The 22,114-nt window shown below is 42.2% G+C and overlaps 1 protein-coding gene across 3 annotated transcripts; it reads left to right on the top strand.

Annotated features, from left to right (window-relative positions):
* The first annotated feature begins 89 nt into the window (after positions 1–89).
* LOC143689118 (transport and Golgi organization protein 1 homolog) lies at positions 90–19,754 on the top strand. Of its 3 annotated transcripts, none has more exons than XM_077167770.1 (8): positions 90–529; positions 13,204–13,305; positions 14,088–14,148; positions 14,260–14,295; positions 14,371–14,438; positions 14,535–14,632; positions 16,263–16,336; positions 17,905–19,754. In XM_077167770.1, exons 1-8 carry the CDS (start codon positions 456–458, stop codon positions 17,965–17,967), a joined length of 576 nt encoding a protein of 191 aa, XP_077023885.1. In that variant the 5' UTR covers positions 90–455; the 3' UTR covers positions 17,968–19,754. The 3 variants fall into 3 exon arrangements, with proteins under 3 accessions (XP_077023885.1, XP_077023884.1, XP_077023886.1); XM_077167769.1 differs by lacking the exon at positions 17,905–19,754 and adding an exon at positions 17,236–17,897; XM_077167771.1 differs by lacking the exons at positions 13,204–13,305; positions 17,905–19,754 and adding an exon at positions 17,236–17,897.
* The last annotated feature ends 2,360 nt before the right edge of the window (positions 19,755–22,114 follow it).

A 22,114-nucleotide genomic window follows, 5' to 3' on the forward strand; every position in this document is an offset into this window, starting at 1 on the left:
TAACATGCACGGGGCGGGGTTCCGCTGTGACGCGCCAGGAAGAAGGCTCCTGATTGGGCGAGGGGGGAATTTATAAACCGCCGGGTTGCTACGGCAGCGGCCAAACGGGAGAAGGCAGAGAGGAGGTCGGAGCCTCCTCCAGCTGCTCCTAGCGCTCCTGAGCGTCCCGCTGTACCTGCTTCTGCATCCTGACATTTCACCAGCTGACCTGATTTTGAGCCCACTTTCCACACTCTCTGCGTTATTTTCCCACTCAGATCCCTTTTCCCCTGATTCCTCCACTTCCTCACCTTCAATCTCCCATCCCAAGTACCAGTTCCCTTCCATCTTTCCTGTCCTTTTCTTCCCCTTCCCCATTCTCTACCCTCCCCCTCCTCATCCCACCCCTTCCCCCTCTTCACCCTACTCCTTCCCCCTCCTCCACAGGCCCCTCTTTCCCCAAGGACCAAGCCAAAATGGGGTCTCTGGGGCTCCTCTTTTGGCTCCTCCTGGTCCAGTCATCCTGGTGGATGTTGGGGCACCCAAACGCGTGAGTAAATGTTGCACTTGCCTTACTTCATTCTAACTGGGTTGTCACATTGTGATTTTAAATGATAAGTTTCTCTTGGGGCATTTGAGGGAAAATAGGTTCTTCTTGCAGAGCCAGTACCTATGAGTGGGCTTCTTGTTCCACCCTTAATGGACTCTGTCCACTGCGTTCATATTGCATTCTGGGTCCTATAACCCCTGCAGGTTCCACACAAGGAAAAGGTGGAAATCTGAAAAGTGTAACTTTATAACATCAAAAAGTAATGAATTATTCTATCATAGGAGTCAGGATGCCAGACTTGTTTCTGGAAGCTCTGAGCTAGATAGGGGCCTCGGGCTCTGTCAGTTTAAAGGGTCAATGCCTTGTGTACTTCATATTTTCCCTGAGTAGGACATCCAAGGTCTTCTGTGCAGTTAGTTTGATGGAAGCTTGAGAATCCTATCAGACATGGAAACAATGGTTGCAGCCTGCTCAGATGTACAAAGAGGGGAGTCCCCTAGGACTGTCCTGACCAGGAGGTATAGAAGATATTGCCCTTCCCTTTGTGAAAAGTTTCACGTGAAGACTGTTGATTTACCCAAAACAGAAAGTGTCCTTGATGTTTGTCCAGAGAGAGATACCCAGTCCCAGCTCTGAAGGTTTTCATTCTTATTAAAAATCGGCATCAGCCACCACCAGCAATTCCTTCAAAAAACCAATCAATGAAATAGGGAGACTGGAGAAACCCCATTTGGATCTTTATGCCTCAGATTCCCTGCAAAGGATATGGAAATACCCAATGGCCAAGGTCAGGGTTGACTTAGGACAAATGGGTCTTGAACCACCCCACTCAAAGAAGAGTTTATTTTGTTTTTGTGGAAGCAAACAAATGTCTATCAAGAGACTTCTTGATGATTTTTTAAATTATGAGGTTTTCCTTGGAAATAGGCTGCGTTTAACATAGAACAGGGACACTATCTTTCCCTACCTCATCGTTGAGCTTTTGGAAAACTTGACCGGTTTTGCAGTTTCTGATTCCACTCTTGCCGATAAGCAGGTCCACCTCCATAAATCCTAATGGCCCTTCTAAGGTCCATTCTTACCTTCCCTAACTTGGGGAAGTGTGGACTTTAGGATCTCCCAGCAGGAATCTTTGCTGTGCGGGGCTGCTTCCATGGTGCTTTGTTGGCACTTCCCAGGAGGCATTTGCTTTCATTTCTATGTCTTAGTGAATCTGCCCATCCTGCTCTATTTCCCCCAAAAGGTCTTAAGCTCTGTAAGAGAAGATATGGTGACCTGTCCATTGTCCCACATTCTGGAGAATTTCCTTACAGAGCAGTGTATTAGTTTGCTAAAACTGCCAGAATGCAATATACCGGAAATGGAATGACTTTTAAAAGGGGAATTTATTAAGTTGCAAGTTTACAGTTCCAAGGCTATAAAAATGTATAAACTAAGACATCAGGGAAGGATACCTTGACTGAAGAAAGGCTGATGGATCAAGAACACCTCTGTGAGCTGTGAAGATAAGTTGCTGGTCTCTTCTGGTCCTTTAATTTTTATTTCAAATACCTTCCCTAGGGGCATCTGCTTTCTGTATCTCCAAATATCTGGGTCCCATATTGGCACTGTCACTTCTGTGGGTTATTCCAAAAATGGTTCCCTCTTAAAGGACTCCACTAAGCAACCCCTCTGTTCTAGTTTGCTAGCTGCCAGGATGCAATATACCAGAAACGGAATGGCTTTTTAAAAAGGGTAATTTAATAAATTGCTAGTTTACAGTTCTAAGGCCGAGAAAATGTCCCAATTAAAACAAGTCTATAGAAATGTCCAATCAAAGGCATCCAGAGAAACATACCTTGGTTCAAGAAGGCCAGTGAAGTTCAGGGTTTCTCTCTCAAGTGAGAAGGCACATGGCAAACACAGTCACAGTTTCTCTCTCATCTGGAAAGGCACATGGTGAACACACATCAGGGTTCCTCTCTCATCTGGAAGGGCACATGGTGGACACAGCATCATCTGCTAGCTTTCTCTCCTGGCTTCCAGTTTCATTAAGCTCCCCAGGAGGCATTTTCCTTCTTCATCTCCAAAGGTCACTGGCTGGTGGACTCTCTGCTTCGTGGTGCTGTAGCATTCTCTGCTCTCTCTGAATCTCCCATTCTCCAAAATATTCCCTCTTTTATAGAACTTCAGAAACTAATCAAGACCCACCCAGATGGGTGGAGACATAGTGTCACCTAATCCATCTTAACCACCACTCTTGATTAAATCACATCTCCAGGGAGATTAATTACAGATTCAAACAAACAGTATTGAAGAGGGATGATTCTGTCTTTACAAAATGGGATTTAGATTAAAACATGTCTTTTCTAGGGGACATAAATCCTTTCACAGCACACCCTCTTTCAAAGGGTGGGGACGCTTCCCCATGGAAACTAGTTGGCCAAAAGGTCCTGTCCACAATTGGGTGGATCCTATCACCATGTGAACTACTTAATAAGAAAGATCCCACCCAACAATATTGAATCAGGATTAAAGAACATCAATTTTCTGGGGTGCATAGCAGTTTCAAACTGGCACATTTCACCCTCTGGACCCCCAAAAGACATATTCTTTTCATATACAAAATATACTCATTCCATTACAATATCACAAAGCAATAAGCCATTTAAGTAAGAATACAAATACAATACAAAATTAAAAACAGTACAAAATCTCATCATGATCAGTTATTGGCATGGTCTGTCTTAAGGCAAAAAATTCTCCTCTTGTTCTGATCTGTAAAATTCAGAACAAGTCATCTGCTGCCAACATACACAGGAGAAATGCTCATAGGATAACTGATCAATTGCCATAGGCCTAAAAATTATCCTTTATTTAGTTATCACTGGAATAACAATACTAGTGTAATTATAACAACTATCATCTATTCAATTATATCAGTTGTATCTATATGTTATATCTATATGGTACATCAGAATGATGTGATATATTTATATAAATATATATAAGTGGATCCCCTCACTTATCAGAATTCATTTCTATCTGCTGAATACAATTTTAGTTGGTTATTGTGACTTTTGCCCATTTTTTAATACAGATTAGCTATGTTTTTAGAACTTTTCCAGTGGATTTAATCCAAGAAGGCTATGAACTTATTACTGAAAAAGTAGACTTCTTGGCTAATGTAATTTCTTAATTTCATTTACTATTTATAATTATATATTGCCTTATAGGTCCAATCCAAAATTTAAAAACCTTTGAATTTTTTGTCAAAAATGAGAAACTCAGTTTGTGTATGAAGATTGTTTTCTGTTGGTTTATTGATCTATAAGTGATGTATAGTAAAATGCACTCGTGTAGATTTGTTCAGTTTTAAACGTTTGTATATCCATGAAAGCAGTTTTACAACCAAGAGTGTAAACATTGCAAACACCCCCAAATGTTTCCTCTTGTCCACCTGCCATCCTCCATCCCCCATTCTATACATTCCCTGCTGGGATGCTGGACAACAACCCATCTGCCATCTGGCAATATAGATCAATATTCATTTTGTAGAATATTATATAAAAGGAATGTATAGTAGGTAGCTTTTTTTTCTGGGCTCTTTTACTCATAATAATCATTTTGAAACTTAGCTGATATCGCATGTATTAACAGTTTGCTCCTTTATCAGTGGGTTTTTCTCCATTCATGTATATAACAGTCTGTTAATGCATGGCCTTGTGGAAGGCACAGAGACTGAGGGTTCCACTTAAAGGTGCCACATTCACAGTTTCCAGTAACAAAGCCCTCAACGTTCCATCTTCCTCGAAACAGTGGAATCCATTGGAGAATTTTGAGGGACATGGTTATGTCTTAGAGCCCATTTAATATTTCTATGAGTGGTTCTTTGTACCTCTTATATTGTACAGTTTTTGAGGTTCTCATTATTTCAAGTATTGCTATTTCAGCTAGTTGATATTTTATAGGACCATTTTCGAATTGGACCTGATATTTATGGATTTCCAATGGTGTCTGTCAATGTTGCGGTCTCCTTGGGAATTATTTCCATTGTCATTTTCTTAAGGATATGTATTCCAGATGTGAGTATTTCAATTAACTTGCAAGCATAATAAACCTAAACATTTTATAGTTGTGATCTTTTTGTTTCTTTTAGATTACTAACATAAATGCAAAAATAGTGCTTGAAATTAAAGTTAAACTGGTAATACCATTAGTTTAAATTTTGGAGATAAAGCACTCAGGAAGCCCCATGCACTTCTCAAACAAACAAACAAAAAAAGCAAAACAAGCAAATGAAAAACAAAACAAAAATTCAATAAATGTTTGCTCTAATAAGGGGATACTCACATAAAAAAAGAATGAAATGTGACCCCCGCCATACAGCATCCAAAAAAAAAAAAAAAAGGAACTCAGGGAACAAGACAACTGTATAAGATCAAAGTGAAAACTTCAACTTAAAAAATGCTTTCTAGAGACTTCCGGAGAAGATGGCAGCTTAGTAAGACGCACGGGTCTTAGTTCCTCCTCCAGAACAGCTACTAGGGGAGTAGAAACGATACAGAACAGCTCCCGGAGCCACAACAGAGATCAAGAAGACAGCGTACCCCATTCTGGAACGGCTGACTGGCTGGGAGAACCCTCTCCGGTGAGATCGCCGAGGGGCACGGGCTTCCCCGGGCGGGGTGGCAAGCGGCCAGAGTCCCTCCCTTCCTCCTTCCCGGGCCAGCTGGGAGAATTGGACAGGTGGTTCCCTCAAGTCGCGGTGGCTGGCGCCCCCACCACGCACGGCCCCCCAGACCAACTGCGAGAATTGGATCGGAGATCCCCAGGCCACGGAAAACAGTGACCGGGGTCCCTTCCAAACACATGGCTTCCAGGTCTGGCTGGGAAGAGTGCACTCTCCCGGGCCGCAGCGGCTGGTGCCCTCCCGCCATGCTTGGCGCCCTGGGCCGGCTAGGAGATTCGGACGGGCGCTCTCCCGGGCTGCGGTGGCCGGCGACCCTCCCCCGTGTTCAGATCCCCGGGCCGGCTGGCACTCTTCCAAGCTGCTTCGGCTGGCGAACCTCCCCCACAGCGAGAGTTTTCCAAAGTTAAAGGACCCACAGCACCTTTTACTGGTGGGACCCACAGACAAACGAGTGCCATAAGCACCACCTACTGGGCAGGATAAGAAAAACAGAACCCAGAGATTTCACAGAAAAATCTTTCAACCTGTTGGGTCCAACACCCAGGGAAATCTGACCAAATGCCCAGACACCAGCAGAAGATAATGGATCACGCTCAGAAAATTGAAAATATGGCCCAGTCAAAGGAACAAACCAATAGTTCAAATGAGATACAGGAGCTGAGACAACTAATGCTGAATATACGAACAGAAATGGAAAACCTCTTCAAAAACCAAATCGATAAATTGAGGGAGGACATGAAGAAGACATGGGCTGAACAAAAAGAAGAAATAGAAAAACTGAAAAAACAAATCACAGAACTTATGGTAGTGAAGGATAAAGTAGAAAAGATGGAAAAAACAATGGATACCTACAATGATAGATTTAAAGAGACAGAAGATAGAATTAGTGATTTGGAGGATGGAACATCTGAATTCCAAAAAGAAACAGAAACTATAGGGAAAAGAATGGAAAAATTTGAACAGGGGATCAGGGAGCTAAAGGACAATATGAAGCACACAAATATATGTGTTGTGGGTGTCCCAGAAGGAGAAGAGAAGGGAAAAGGAGGAGAAAAACTAATGGAAGAAATTTTCACTGAAAATTTCCCAACTCTTATGGAAGACCTAAAATTACAGATCCAAGAAGTGCAGCGCACCCCAAAGAGATTAGACCCAAATAGGCGTTCTCCAAGACACTTACTAGTTAGAATGTCAGAGGTCAAAGAGAAAGAGAGGATCTTGAAAGCAGCAAGAGAAAAACAATCCATCACATACAAGGGAAACCCAATAAGACTATGTGTAGATTTCTCAGCAGAAACCATGGAAGCTAGAAGAGAGTGGGACGATATATTTAAATTACTAAAAGAGAAAAACTGCCAACCAAGACTTCTATATCCAGCAAAATTGTCCTTCAAAAATGAGGGAGAAATTAAAACATTCTCAGACAAAAAGTCACTGAGAGAATTTGTGACCAAGAGACCAGCTCTGCAAGAAATACTAAAGAGAGCACTAGAGTCAGATACAAAAAGACAGAAGAGAGAGGTATGGAAAAGAGTGTAGAAAGAAGGAAAATCAGATATGATGTACATAATACAAAAGACAAAATGGTAGAGGAAAATATTATCCAAACAGTAATAACACTAAATGTTAATGGACTGAATTCCCCAATCAAAAGACATAGACTGGCAGAATGAATTAAAAAACAGGATCCTTCTATATGCTGTCTACAGGAAACACATCTTAGACCCAAAGATAAACATAGGTTGAAAGTGAAAGGTTGGGAAAAGATGTTTCATGCAAATAACAACCAGAAAAGAGCAGGAGTAGCTATACTAATATCCAACAAATTAGACTTCAAATGTAAAGCAGTTAAAAGGGACAAAGAAGGACACTATCTACTAATAAAAGGAACAATTAAACAAGAAGACATAACAATCATAAATATTTATGCACTGAACCAGAATGCCCCAAAATACGTGAGGAATACACTGCAAACACTGAAAAGGGAAATAGACACATATACCATAATAGTTGGAGACTTCAATTCACCACTCTCATGAATGGACAGAACATCTAGACAGAGGATCAATAAAGAAATAGAGAATTTGAATATTACAACAAATGAGCTAGACTTAACAGACATTTATAGGACATTACATCCCACAACAGCAGGATACACCTTTTTCTCAAGTGCTCATGGATCATTCTCAAAGATAGACCATATGCTGGGTCACAAAGCAAGTCTTAACAAATTTAAAAAGATTGAAATCATACACAACACTTTCTCGGATCATAAAGGAATGAAGTTGGAAATCAATAATAGGCGGAGTGCCAGAAAATTCACAAATACGTGGAGGCTCTACAACACACTCTTAAACAACCAGTGGGTCAAGGAAGAAATTACAAGAGAAATTAGTAAATATATCGAGGTGAATGAAAATGAAAACACAACATATCAAAACCTATGGGACGCAGCAAAGGCAGTGCTAAGAGGGAAATTCATTGCCCTAAATGCCTATATCAGAAAAGAAGAAAAGGCAAAAATGCAGGAATTAACTGTCCACTTGGAAGAACTGGAGAAAGAACAGCAAACTAATCCCAAAGCAAGCAAAAGGAAAGAAATAACAAAGATTAGAGCAGAAATAAATGAAATTGAAAACAATAGAGAAAATCAATAAGACCAGAAGTTGGTTCTATGAGAGAATCAATAAGATTGATGGGCCCTTAGCAAGATTGACAAAAAGAAGAAGAGAGAGGATGCAAATAAATAAGATCAGAAAAGGAAGAGGAGACATAACCACTGACCTCACAGAAATGAAGGAGGTAATAACAGGATACTATGAATAACTTTACGCTAATAAATACAACAATTTAGATGAAATGGACGGGTTCCTGGAAAGACATGAACAACCAACTTTGACTCAAGAAGACATAGATGACCTCAACAAACCAATCACAAGTAAAGAAATTGAATTAGTCATTCAAAAGCTTCCTAAAGAAAAGTCCAGGACCAGATGGCTTCACATGTGAATTCTATCAAACATTCCAGAAAGAATTAGTACCAACTCTCCTCAAACTCTTCAAAAAAATCGAAGTGGGGGGAAAACTACCTAATTCATTCTATGAAGCCAACATCACCCTCATACCAAAACCAGGCAAAGATATTAAAAAAAAAGAAGGCGGGCCGCGGTGGCTCAGCGGGCAAAGTGCTTGCCTGCTATGCCGGAGGACCTCGGTTCGATTCCCGGCCCCAGCCCATGTAACAACAACGGAGAAACAGAATACAATAAAACAAGAAAAATGTTTAAAGATGTTTCCCTTTCTTCCTTCTTTCCTTCCTTCTATCCTTCCTTCCTTCTCTCTGTCTTTCCTTTAAAAAAAAAAAAAAAAAAAAAAAAGAAAACTACAGACCAATCTCTCTAATGAATATAGATGCAAAAATCCTCAATAAAATTCTAGTAAATCGAATCCAACAACACATTAAAAGAATTATTCATCATGACCAAGTAGGATTCATCCCAGGTATGCAAGGATGGTTCAACATAAGAAAATCAATTAATGTAATACACCATATCAACAACTCAAAGCAGAAAAATCACATGATCATCTCAATTGATGCAGAGAAGGCATTTGACAAAATTCAACATCCTTTTGTGACTGTTTGATTGTGAAAACCTTGTGTCTGATGCTCCATTGATCTACCTTGTCAACAAACAAGTAGAACGTGTGGAATAAAAATAAATAAAGGGGGAACAAATGTTAAAATTTTGTTTGAAATGCTAGTGATCAGTGAAAGCCAGGGGTAAGGGGTATGGTAGGTATAATCTTGGGTTTTTTTCCTGTTTTCGTTTCATTTCCTTTTCTGTTGTCTTTTTATTTCTTTTTCTGAATGGATGCAAATGTTCTAAGAAATGATGAATACACAACTAAATGATGATTTTGTGAATTACAGATTATGTTAACGTTTTATTTCGTGTGTTAAAATATTTTCAATAACAAACAAATTGAAATAAAATAACAATAAAACAAAAAAATGCTTTCTATTGAAAGTGAAATACTGAGTATTAGCTGGGCACTTTGATTTACTGTTAGTGGAACTGTGAATTCTTACAATACTCCTGGAAAGAAAATTCATATTATCTAATGCAAGGCCTTAAAAATATTTACACACTTTTATCCAGTATGATCCTATTTCTAGAAATCTACAGTTTACCTTCTTACTTTGCTTTGATTGCACTTTTGAAAGTTCTTACAAACCCTGAGACAATGTATTCCTCTAGTCATAGAGACACATAGAGAAAGAAGAAATCATTTCATGTGCCAAAATATTTGCATCATAAATTTACAATATAACTGGATAAAATCTGAAGTCCTACTTAATCTGAGACCAACACTAGAGCACCTTTAATTCACAGTTCAGTCTTACGTAGTGAAGTGATTTTTTCACTCCAGGCATAGAAGCATCTTCTTTCACATGCTTTTTGCATATCCCCTACTCTCTCCTTCGCTGCCCTTGAGAACTTCCTTCAGATAAAGAGTCCCATGGTTTTCTAGGTGGATCTTCCTGGATGCATTGTTCAGTAACACTGTATGTTTCCATGCTACAAAAGTTTCCATTATTACAACAAGTTTTTGAGCTGCCTCAGCAGCTAATTGCCACTTACAGTATTTGAGTGGGAGAATATGTTCTGAGTAATAAAGGCTGTTACTTTACCTGGTGTTTCAATAGGTTCCTGCTTTGAGTGATGTCATTTGGGAATAATTGGGGTTTTGGAAGAACATTTTGTGCTCTCCAGAAGATTTTTTCATATTGGAAGGGTCTGTCACTAAAGTGGGTTAGGAAGATGGAAGTATCTGATGTTCTGGAGAGGCTGGGCCCTCTAGGTTTCAGGACTTCACTGGACCAGGATCTGTGTGAAGGTTGTAGGTTTCTGGAAAGTTACCCTCGTGCATGGAATCCTTGTGGAATCTTACATATTCCCCCAGGCGTTCTTTAGACTGGCTGGATGGTTTTGGTAGGGGCTTCGCAGACTATGATAGGTAACAAAATCTAAGTGAAGCTTGCATAAGAGCAACCCCCAGAGTAGCCTCTCGACTCTGTTTGAACTCTCTCTGCCTCTGCTACTTTTTTAGTTACACTTCTTTTTCCCCTTTTGGACAGTATGGTATTGTTAATCCTAAGGTGCCAGGGCTGGACTCATCCCTGGGCGTCATCTCCCATGTTGCCAGGGAGACTTTTTTTATTGAACAGCATAACATATGTACAAAACAAAGAAATAAAAAAGCAATCGTTTTCAGAGCACTCTTCAAAACGTAGTTACAGGACAGATCCCAAAGTTTGTCATGGGCTACCATACGATCCTCTCCTATTTTTCCTTCTAGCTGCTCCCGAATATAGAAGGCTAGAGGGCTTAAATACTTTTTTATCATCACAATCGAATTTTTTCCCCTTCTGTTTTGGTGAACAATAACATATATACAAAAAAGCTGTAAATTTCCAAGCACAGCACCACAATTAGTTGTAGAACATATTTCAGACTTTGACATGGGTTACAATTTCACAATTTTAGGTTTCTACTTCTAGCTGCTCTAAAATACTGGAGACTAAAAGAGATAACAATTTAATGATTCAGCATTCATATTCATTTGTTAAGTCCTATATTCTATGTATAATTCCACTGTCATCTTTGATCTTTCTGTACATCTCTTTGGGGATGTTTGGGCTATGGCAATTCTAAATTTTTGACATTGAAAAGGTCTGTCACTAATATGGGGTAGGGATATGGAACTAGCTGATGTTCTGGAGAGGCTGGGCTAGGTTTCAGGACTTATCTGGACCAGGGACCAATTGGAGGTTGTAGGTTTCTGGAAAGTTACTCTAGTGCCTGGAACACTTGTGGAATCTTATATATTTCCCTAAGTGTTCTTTAGGTTTGTCTGGAATTGACCTGGGGGTTGACAGGTTATGATAGGTAGCAAGGTCTACCTGAGGCTTGCATAAGAGCAACCTCCAGAGTAGCGTCTCGACTCTATTTAACTCTCTCTGCCATTGATCATTTTATTAATTACACTTCTTTTCCCCTTTTGGTCAGAATGTTATTGTTGATCCCATGGTGCTGTGTCTGTATTCATCCCTGGGAGTCCTCTCCCACGTCTCCAGGGAGACTTCACCCCTGAACGTCATGTCCCTCATAGGGGGGAGAGCAATGATTTCATTCACACAGTTGGACTTAGAGAGACTGAGGCCACATCTGAGCAACAACAGAGCTCCTCCAGAAGTAACTCTTGGGCATGCCTATAGGTAGTCTAAGCTTCTCTGCTCCCTACATAAGCTTCACAAGAGTAAGCCTCATGATTGAGGGCATGGCCTATTGATTTAGGTATCTGCTTGATGACTTTTTTACTGACCATTTGGGCAAAAAAAAATTGAAATTGAGGCATGGGATATTATTTTGGTAGAGAAAAGACTGGAATTTATTTTTGGTGGGTGATTAGGAACATTAGAAATCTTGGAGCCTTTTGGGTCAATAATTGTGATTTTTCAAAAAGACTCAATGCCTACAGCAGCCAATATACTTACTAGTCACCACGACTCCTAATGTGTAGCTTTTCAAGTTCCCAAATGCCAGGGCGCCACCTTCTAAGCACACGCACATGTGGAAACTCTACCGAACTTGCTTGTATCTCAGCAGTCTCTTCTGGAATTCTTCAGTGAACCTAGGGAAAAATACTTCGAACGCCAGGGTGACCTTATTCCTTCATTTCTCCTTCATACTCCTGCATCTTGCATTCATGGTGCTTCACTGCAATGTCAACTCAGAGATGATTTTGTTCATATGGGTCATATTTCTTGATTCTTTTTGTTCTCAGGGGCAGATCAGGCGATTCAGACCCATTGGCACATGGCCTGTAGGAAACTCTCCCTGAAACTTCTCTCATGACTCAGGTTCCTGTTTATCCCTTCCCAGGATCTGGGCCTCAATGGTGCCTTTTATGTACCACCCTGAGAGCAACTTTAGGGTGGGGTCTATGTCCGTACCCATCTGTATCCCATGACTGTTCATGGCATCCACCACCGTGTAGCCCTGCAGAGAACGTCTCTGGGAGTACTGGTCAGGTAGTTAGAAATGAATGCATAAACCTTCTTCCTCTCCTGGGTGTAATTGTCCTTGATGCCTGGAGTCATTTATGTTCCTCCTGATCCATAGAAAATCACAAGTCAAGTGGTGAATCTTTTGAACCAGAACCATGAATAAAATACAAAAGCATGAGCAAATAAATCTTAGACCTTCAGTGCCAGTGAACACAGTGTTGTTAAAGTAGATTGATGCACTGAATTCAGAGGTTTTCCAGATAAATCTGTTTCCAGGACATAAAACTCTGATGATGTGTCAGTTCAGATCACATTCAATTCAGTAGTTCGTGCCAGTACTAGTATTTCTTTGGTCTCAACCATGAATCTTGGGGTAGCTGGCAGGAGTCCCACATCTGAACTGTGGGCATTCGAGGATTGAGCAGCATTTAGCTGCCATGCCCTGGAAGGGTCTCTTTTGGTCTGCCAGTCTGTGATGGGGCCTCTGGCCTTGGACTGAGAAACATGGAGAAATCAGAGGCATCAGCCCGAATCAGCCTCATGTGTTGGTTTCTGGTGACTTGGTCTGTCCTGGTTTTGTACAATGGAATAAAGAGAGCTTTCACCCAAGAAACTGGCCCCAGGCAGGCATGTAATGTGTCTCATAGTTCCTTTTTAGATTTGTTCATGCTATGTACTAATAAATAGAAGAAGAGAGCAATGAGGGGAAGCTCTGAAATGCAGGCGAAGGAGCCAGGAGGCCCAAGTTCTGACTTTTATCTCTGAACAGAAAGGCTTGGATTCTTTCCTCTGCTTGTGTTTGTAAATCCACTGGTTTACGTGGGAGGTGGGAAGGGACATTTGAATCCAGAACTCAGACTGCTGGGAGGGAAGAAAAACAGGATTTTACTTAGGGAACTAGCAGTGTCATATATTTCTTCCCTGTTCCAGGAAGCTGGAACGAAAAGAATGCAAGAAGTGGGAATATGAGAGGCAGCCATTAGCTGCAAAGGAGAAGGCAAATGCAGACATGCAAGCAGTTCAGAAATACAAGTGAGTTCAGCTGCTGAGCAGCAGTGGCTCATGGAAACCCTGTTTGTGTTTTTTTTCTTTTTTAAGTTTTTAATCCTTCCTGCATTGTTCAGACCCAGTTACCACAGAAGCATTCACAAATGGTTGGAAGACAGGTATACTGAGAATACTCACAAGCAAAAATAATCTGTTAAGATTTACCAATTGAAAAAAAGAAGTTATCAGACATGTCCTGCTCTCCGATGGTGGCCCAACTGTCAAGAACTTAGTTCATGCAAACATTTCTGGGGGTGTTATAAATTATCAAAATTCCTTGGGAAAGCAGTTTGATGTTGGATGAATCAAAATCCATATAGATGGGTGGGCCATGGTGGCTCAGCAGGCAGAGTTCTCGCCTGCCAGGCTGGCGACCTGGGTTTGATTCCTGGTGCCTGCCCATGCAAAAAAATAAAATAAAATCCGTACAGATGATTTTGCCATTTCATAGGACCAGCAGTTGCAGCCTGGGGAAATATGCTAAGAATATAATGATGGAGAATACACAATAACAGAATTACTCAGGGACAGAGTGAGAGCAGTTAAAGACAGTAGAGTATATCAACTCAGAATCCAGGCAGCAAATGTTAAATAAGTTAGCTAGAAATACCTTTGATTCTCCTGTTCTATAATCACATGAAATGTGTTTTTATTTGTGGATAAAGTCCTTCGGGGTATGGTTGTGAGGGTGATGAGAAGATCGGTAGAATACTTACATTTGTATTCAGTGTTGTGCTTTAACTAATGAAAATAATTATAATACATAGGCGAAGCCTAGAAGAAATGGAACCAACAGTGCGGCAGTCAGAGAGCTCGTTCAGACACCAGGTATCCTCCCCCTGCCTGACGGTAAAGAATTCTGCAGCACCTAATGCATGTGATTCCAGTGAGTCTCAGAACCCTAAACATGTGGTTTTTTTGATGTGTTGTCTTTTTCAGATCATCCTTCACGAGGAGAAGGCTCATGACAACTGGGTAAGTTTTTTTCTTTCATTCTTCTTCTGCATAATTGACCACCACACTAAATGTAAGTGCATTTTCCCCCCTTAGCTCAGAGCTCGTGCTTTACTGAGAGAGATGTTTGTGAAGGACACCAAATCTCATGAGTTGAGACAGAGGTAAACACTTTTTAAGGCTAAGCTGTTTGGTATCCAGGAAAAGACGGCTTTCTGTATCTTATTATTATTATCTTTTAATCTTTCCTTATATTCAAGTTTATTGGAAGAAACTGAAAAGAACAATTTTCTAGAAGAATGCAGGATTTGGAAACCAATGCCAGGAAGATATGACATGCAGAAATCTCCACGGAGAGGTAGGGAGCACAGTGCCAAGAGCAGGTTCTATATTCTGCAGCCACATCCACATAGTGTGGGTTATCATTGTGCTGCTAGAAAACCATCCCAAAGTCTTAGTAAAGAGCACATAGTGCCTCACGGGCTGAGAAGACAATGCTCCCCTCCACCTGCCCCAGCCAGAATGGCTATTTGCACACATCCCCTGGGAATAGGGGGTCATGCTCTCCCATTAATGTTGAATCACAACCTGCTGGACGCCTCCCCCAGGTTCAGTTCTTAACTAAAGAGATATACTAGAAGGGAACAGGGTCAGGACCCACTTCCCACCCTGCAATACCTGTTTTGAAGGATTTATTTTACCTTTTTTAATAAAAATAACATGAACTACGTTTTAGAACATGGGCTCTATGTCCTGCCTAGAGAAGAAATTTTCATGCTTTGTCTTTTGGCTATGCTCTGTGTCTACTTCAACATGGCTTTAAGGCTGCCAACAAGGATTTCTTGTTGTTGGATGTCTTTTTTTTCTTTCAGTTTGGTTTAATTTTTATTGCGATACGAAGTATTCATCATACCTGTAATACCTTTGTAATTTGAATCCTATGATGCTATAAATGTAAGCTTAAGTCATGCCATTAATGCCCTGTGGATTGTTCCTTTCTATTGCTATAATATTAATGCCTATAAGTACATGCTGTCCATAAGTATTTATATACACCTGGTCAGATACAGAAGTCAGATTAAATATAAATTGAAAGGACAGAGCAGTGCTGTTCCACGCATAGGTTATTCTTCCTGTCCAAAGGAGTTCTTATTTTTATTTTATGTTTCTTTATTAGAGAAGTTGTGGGTTTACAGAATAATCATGCATAAAATACAGGATTCCCATATACCACCCTATGATTAACGCCTTGCTTTGGTGATTGGAATGGAACCTTGTTACAGATTATGAAAGCACCTTTTTGTTTCTGCAATATTAACTACACCCCGTGGTCTGTCTTAGGGTTCACTGGTTGTGTAGTGTAGTTCCAGGGATTTTTAAAAAATGTATTCTGATACTACATATTGAACTTTTTCCCCCTTTAAACCACATTCATATATGTTTCAGTGCTTTTAATTACATTCACAATATTATGCCACCATCACCAGCATCCATCACCCAAACTTTTCTATCATTCCAAATGGAACACTCTACATTTTAAGTCTGAAATTCCTTATCCTATCCCCACCCCATCCCATGGTAATCTGTATTCTCAATTCTGACTCTATCAGTTTGCTGATTGTAATGGATTCAGGTCTGCCTATAAATCATTCACCCTTCCCATACTTATTGAGAGACTCTTGTTTAAGTGTTGAGGTCAAGATACAGTTGAGACCTAACCTGTCCTCAAGTGCTTTGCATGTTGTCATAACAGCTGGATTGGCAGGCAGGGCTTTATGGTGTCCTTCTGAGGGGTCAGGGGAGAGTCCCTGTCCTGGTCATCAGGGGTCATCTAAGGCACCTAGGAAACCCTGGGTCTCTGTTGGAGACCTGAGTGTGTAAAGAGTCCAAGGCAATGAAAGAAGGGTGTGGAGGGGCAGTGAATCTTCTGCACAGAATTTGCAAGTCAGAATAAGCTCAGACAGTTCTCCTGCTTCTGTCTGTCCCAGGACCTGGTGCAGCACCCCTGTGGAATGGCAGCTCAGGAAGACCAGTCCTGACCAAGGCAATGGACGAGGGCAAGGTAAATGCTGTGGGCATTTTCAATGACAAGATAACACCATCTCCTGTTCTCACCTCTGGGTCTGGGATATCGTGACCATCTCGATTTTCAAAAAGCAGCAAGCATGACTTCTCCAAACCCAGCTTATCAACCATGGGGAGCCTCCAGAAGGTGTATTGCTTAGAGGCTGAGTAGGACCTTCACTGTTGTATTTCTGTGTTGAACACGAGGAGAACCACACTTAAATCTCATGGCACAACTGACTCCACTGATTTCCTTAACCATGGGAGGGTGCTGGGTTACAATAGGAGGTTGCTATTGTTTTTGAGTTTTAAAAACTTCTCAGTTTTGGGCTGGGTGTGATCCATATAACTTTACAAGATGAAAAATCATCCCTCCAACTTTTTCTTGTATTCTTCATTCAATTGTGAATGCTAGTCAAAGTAGAGTCATTGTAAATTTCATAAGTCAGTTTGTCCCACCTCTATTTGGAAATGTGCTATTGAAGAATCCCAAAAGATTTTTCTACTAGGTAAAAGTATTTTGAATTATCAGAACTGATGTATTAGTAAAAGCAAAGGTACACCAAACTGAGACATTGAACATTGACAGTCATTCCCTGTTGGGCTAATTCCAGCAAAGGTCTTACGTTGAATTATGTTCACATCAGCATGATCTCTTGGGGCTTGTGCAGGCATAAAGCTGGTGATTCCCCTGATCATACCTCATGCACCTTTCCTCCTTGAAGTAGAACATTTATTGAATTCTGTTATTTAGAATTCCCAAGTCGATTTTCATGGGATAAAAGTAATGTGCATCTCACAGTGTATTAAAATGCATTATCACCTAGGACTTAAGATAAACAGTAAGGCTGAGCCTAATTGTTTCTATCAGAAAACACTTTCCACATTCTCTTGCAGGACTCTGGGGATACCATCTCCCCAGAGATCATGTGCCTGTGGGCAGAATTTCTGGAGAATAGGAGACGCATCTGTCATGGAAGGAAGCAGAGGGAGATAATCAGATCTTGCAAGCAGAGCTGTTGTTGAATCATCTCTGCCTCTTAAATTTGTGTACCTCTGGGCAAGTGCTCTAGTTCCTCTCTGTGCTTCTGTCCCCTACAACCGAGAAGAGGACTGTTACACTTAACATGCAGAGTCATGAGAAACAGCGATGAGCCAGGAAAGGCTGGAGGAAGGTTCTCTGAAAAGGAGCTATTTCATTTCCTTTAATTCTATGTGTTCTTGATAGCAAATAGTGAGCTTCTGTGGTGGAGGTGAAGGGAGGAGGGTCAGTGGATCCTTGGAATGGATGCTTCAGGCAGGAATACTCTGTCTTCATTCTTTGGAATTCCCTCTGTTAGTTCCCAGAAGAGCCCCCACCACACATGTCTGCAGACATGGCTGTGACCTGTGTAGTGACAGCTGTTCACTCTGTGGCATCAGTGAACTCTTCCGTGACTGAGTGAGAAGTTGGAATTTCCAAGCCCTGAGGTTCCTCAGAGGGGAAAGGTGCTAGGCTTTGACAGTTGCTTCCTTGGGTTTCAGCTTTGGTCTGTAATATGTCAACTCAACTCCTTCTGTCTTCAGGTCAATACAGCAGCAAGAGGGCCCCTCCTTTCCCAGGACCACCCTTCATGGCCCACCCTGTGAGAGACCCTCTGTCACCAATGCGGAGATATGGGCCATCTCCTCCACCTTGGGAGCATTTTGGGCCTTGGCTTCCACCTTCACCTCCAGCTGGACCTCCACCTCCACCTGGATTTCGACTCACACCTCCACCTAGACCTCCACTTGAACCTCTGCCTCTACCTGGACTGAAACTCCCACCTCCACCTGGACCTCCACCTGGACCTCCACCTCCACCTGATTTTCAACTCGCACCTCCACCTGGACCTCCACCTGGACCTCCACTTTGACCTCCATCTCCACCTGGATTTCAACTCGCACCTCCACCTGGACCTCCTCTTGGACCTCCACCTCTACCTGGACTGAAACTCCCACCTCCACCTGGACCTCCACTTGGACTTCCATCTCCATCTGGATTTCAACTCGCACCTCCACCTGGACCTCCTCTTGGACCTCCATCTCCACCTGGACTGAAACTCCCACCTCCACCTGGACCTCCACTTGGACTTCCATCTCCATCTGGATTTCAACTCCCATCTCCACCTGGACCTCCACCTGCCCTTTACCTGCACCACAACCTCCATGTGGAACACGACCTCCACCTCCACCTCCACCTGGACAATGACTTCATCTCCACCTCCAACTGCACCACAAGCTCCATGTGGAACATGACCTCCACCTCCACCTGGACCACGACTTCCAGCTCCACCTCCACCTGGACCACGACCTCCATGTGGAACATGACCTTCACCTACACCTGGACCACATCTTGTAGCTCTACCTCCAACTGCACCATGACCTCCATGTGGAGCATGACCTACACCTACACCTGGACCACGACTTGTACCTCTACCTCCAACTGCACCACGACCTCCATGTGGAACACGACCTCCACCTCCAACTGGACCACGACTTCCAGGTCCACCTCCAACTGCACCACAAACTCCATGTGGAACATGACCTCCGCCTCCACCTGGACCTCTACTTGGACCTCCATCTCCACCTGGATTTCAATTCGCACCTCCACCTGGACCTCCACTTGGACCTCCACCTCTACCTGGACTGAAACTCCCACCTCCACCTGGACCTCCACTTGGACTTCCATCTCCATCTGGATTTCAACTCGCACCTCCACCTGGACCTCCACTTGGACCTCCACCTCTACCTGGACTAAAACTCCCACCTCCACCTGGGCGTCCACTTGGACTTCCATCTCCATCTGGATTTCAACTCCCACCTCCACCTGTATCATGACTTCCAGTTCCACCTCCAACTGCACCACAACCTCCATGTGGAACACGACCTCCGCCTCCACCTTGACTTCCACCTGGACCTCCATCTCCACCTGGATTTTAACTCAAACCTCCACCTGGACCTCCACTTGGACTTCTGCCTCTACCTGGACTGAAACTCCCACCTCCACCTGGACCTCCACTTGGATTTCCATCTCCATCTGGATTTCAACTCACACCTCCACCTGGACCTCCACTTGGAATTCCGCCTCTGCCTGGACTGAAACTCCCACCTCCAACTGGACCTCCACTTGGACTTCCATCTCCATCTGGATTGCAACTTCCACCTCCACCTGGACCTCCACCTGCACCACAACCTCCATGTGGAACACGACCTCCACTTCCACCTGGACCACGACTTCCAGCTCCACCTCCACCTGAAGCATGACCTCCACCTTGATCTCCAGATCTCATGCCACCTCCAGTTGAACCTCCATCTCTGCCTTGACTTCCATGTCCTCTATTTTGTATGATAACCTGACCTGTAGGGAACTGGCTCATAAAGTTTATTCACTTTTCCTTCATCCATTTCTGTAGAAAGTATTAGAGTTACCAGGGCAAGGCTTTGCAGTATGGTTCAGGAACTGGTAGACTTCCCAATATTTCATAGGATGCACAAGGGGCTACAGTATCTCCCCACCTTAAGCAGGTGTCTCTTGTGGGCAAGGAAACAGTTTGTTTATAGAAATCCAGAAATATCAGCACTGCAGGTGTTATTAAACATAGTCATGTGCCAGGCTCTGTTAGGGGCAATTCATAGCCCTGACTTCAAGTCAAGCATGCGATCCACTCAGGGCTGTTTCAAGAATGTTCATATGACACAATAGTGACAGCGGAATTATCTAACATGCCTTCGTTACTACCGGACACTCTGTTGATGACAGGAATAAAGATCACTTGTTTCCTGTGGACTTCAAAAGGTTCTGAATTTGTATGAAAAAGAAGGCTGTGGAGGTTTGGGAAATTTAATTTTGTTCTGATAAGATATAGTACATGTTGGCATTTATTAGTCCCCAGTCCATCTAAAGGTGAAGATAAAATCGAGTTCATAGGGGCCAACCTTAGTGCTTATTTCAAGGCACTTCCCTGAGCTGCCACAGCTGAACTTCTCTTCTTCCACAGCATCCTCTAATTCCAAGCCTGACTCTCAGCTCTGCATCTCCTAAGCATATGATACAAAGCCCAGATTCTTTCCCAGAGTTATTGCCATCTCAGCACATGAGACCTCATTTCTATGGGGCCCACTCAGAAACTCTGTGTTCTTATCCAAGAAATGGGAATAATGTCTTTATGAAGTCATCGTGAGGATGAAAAGATAAAGTTAATGGAGTATAGGACAAAATCTTTGGTACCTGTTGGGCACACATGCTTCTCACAGTTTAAGTGAGCATGCACCTCAAAGATCATCAAAATATTTCAGTAAATTACAGTCAGTTAAACTAAGGTGATAAACACTGGGCCCCAGGGAGGTGCCATTCCTGCTTCAAAAGATAAGGTAAAGGTAACTTAAACTCATAGCCTAGCAGATGGGTACGCAGTTGGATTCAGAGCTTTCTATCTGAGATCTAAAGACTTGTTTGCCTTCTTCACTCCATGTAGAGAGAAAGATAGGCACACGCTAAAATAATCATTGTGACCCCCAAAAATATTATAAGAAGGCAAAATATGTAGTAAAAAATGAGTTGCGATTGAAATAAAAAATCTTTTTGCCTTGTAGGACAATCAGTCTGAGATGATGTTCTAGTTTGCTAGCTGCCAAAATGCAATATACCAGAAACGGAATGGCTTTAAAAAGGGGAATTTAATGAGTTGTTAGTTTACAGTTCTAAGGCCGAGAAAATGTCCAATTAAAACAAGTCTATAGAAATGTCTAATCAAAGTCATCCAGGGAAAGATACCTTGGTTCAAGAAGGCCGATGAAGTTCAGGGTTTCTCTCTCAAGTGAGAAGGCACATGGTGAACACAGTCAGGGCTTCTCTCTTGGCTGGAAGGGCACATGGCGAACATGGTGTCATCTGCTAGCTTTCTCTCCTGGCTTCCAGTTTCATGAAGCTCCCCGGGAGGCGTTTTCCTTCTTCATCTCCAAAGGCCCCTGGCTGGTGAACTCTCTGCTTCGTAGTATTGCTCTCTTGAATCTCTCATTCTCCAAAATATTTCCTCTTTTATAGGACTCCAATAAACCAATCAAGACCCACCCAAATGAGTGGAGACATGTCAGCCCTTAATCCAGTTTAACAACCACTCTTGACTAAATCACATCATCCAGGGAGATGATCTGATTACAGTTTCAAACATACAATATTGAATAGAAATTATTCTACCCTTATGAAATGGGATTTATATTAAAACATGGCTTTTCTTAGGGGGCATACTTCCTTTCAAACCAGCACAGATACGAAGAGGACCTTTCATGGTGGTCAACACTTGGGCTTTCGTGATCTCACATAATGAGGAGTCTGACCCTATTTCATGATCTCCTACATGACAACTTTTAATCTTCACCCCCTCTCCTCCCTTTTGTCCCACATCTGGGTACCTGGTGAGAACTCTGCGTGTGCCCTACTTCAGAGCCAGGAACCCTCGCAGGGCCCTACTCACAGCCCCAATAAAAACCCAAGCCCAGCTGCCTTTCTAACTCTGAGCCATCTCAGACTCCTTGAGAGTATTGTCTTTCTTTATCCTCAGACTTTAGTGAAGTAAATAAACATTTTAATACCCTCTTGGTGTGTGTGGTGACTTCTGAAACAAACTTTGGTTGGAACTCAAACCTCCTGCCCTCACAGGATGCCCAAACAACACTTAAGAGACAAAGGAGGCTCTAACATTTGTTACAATATTAGACAAGATATTATTTACATGAAATAATTTGAGTTGTCCAT

This window comes from Tamandua tetradactyla, chromosome 1 (genome assembly GCF_023851605.1).
Source record: "Tamandua tetradactyla isolate mTamTet1 chromosome 1, mTamTet1.pri, whole genome shotgun sequence".
NCBI classification, from domain to species: Eukaryota; Metazoa; Chordata; class Mammalia; order Pilosa; family Myrmecophagidae; genus Tamandua; species Tamandua tetradactyla.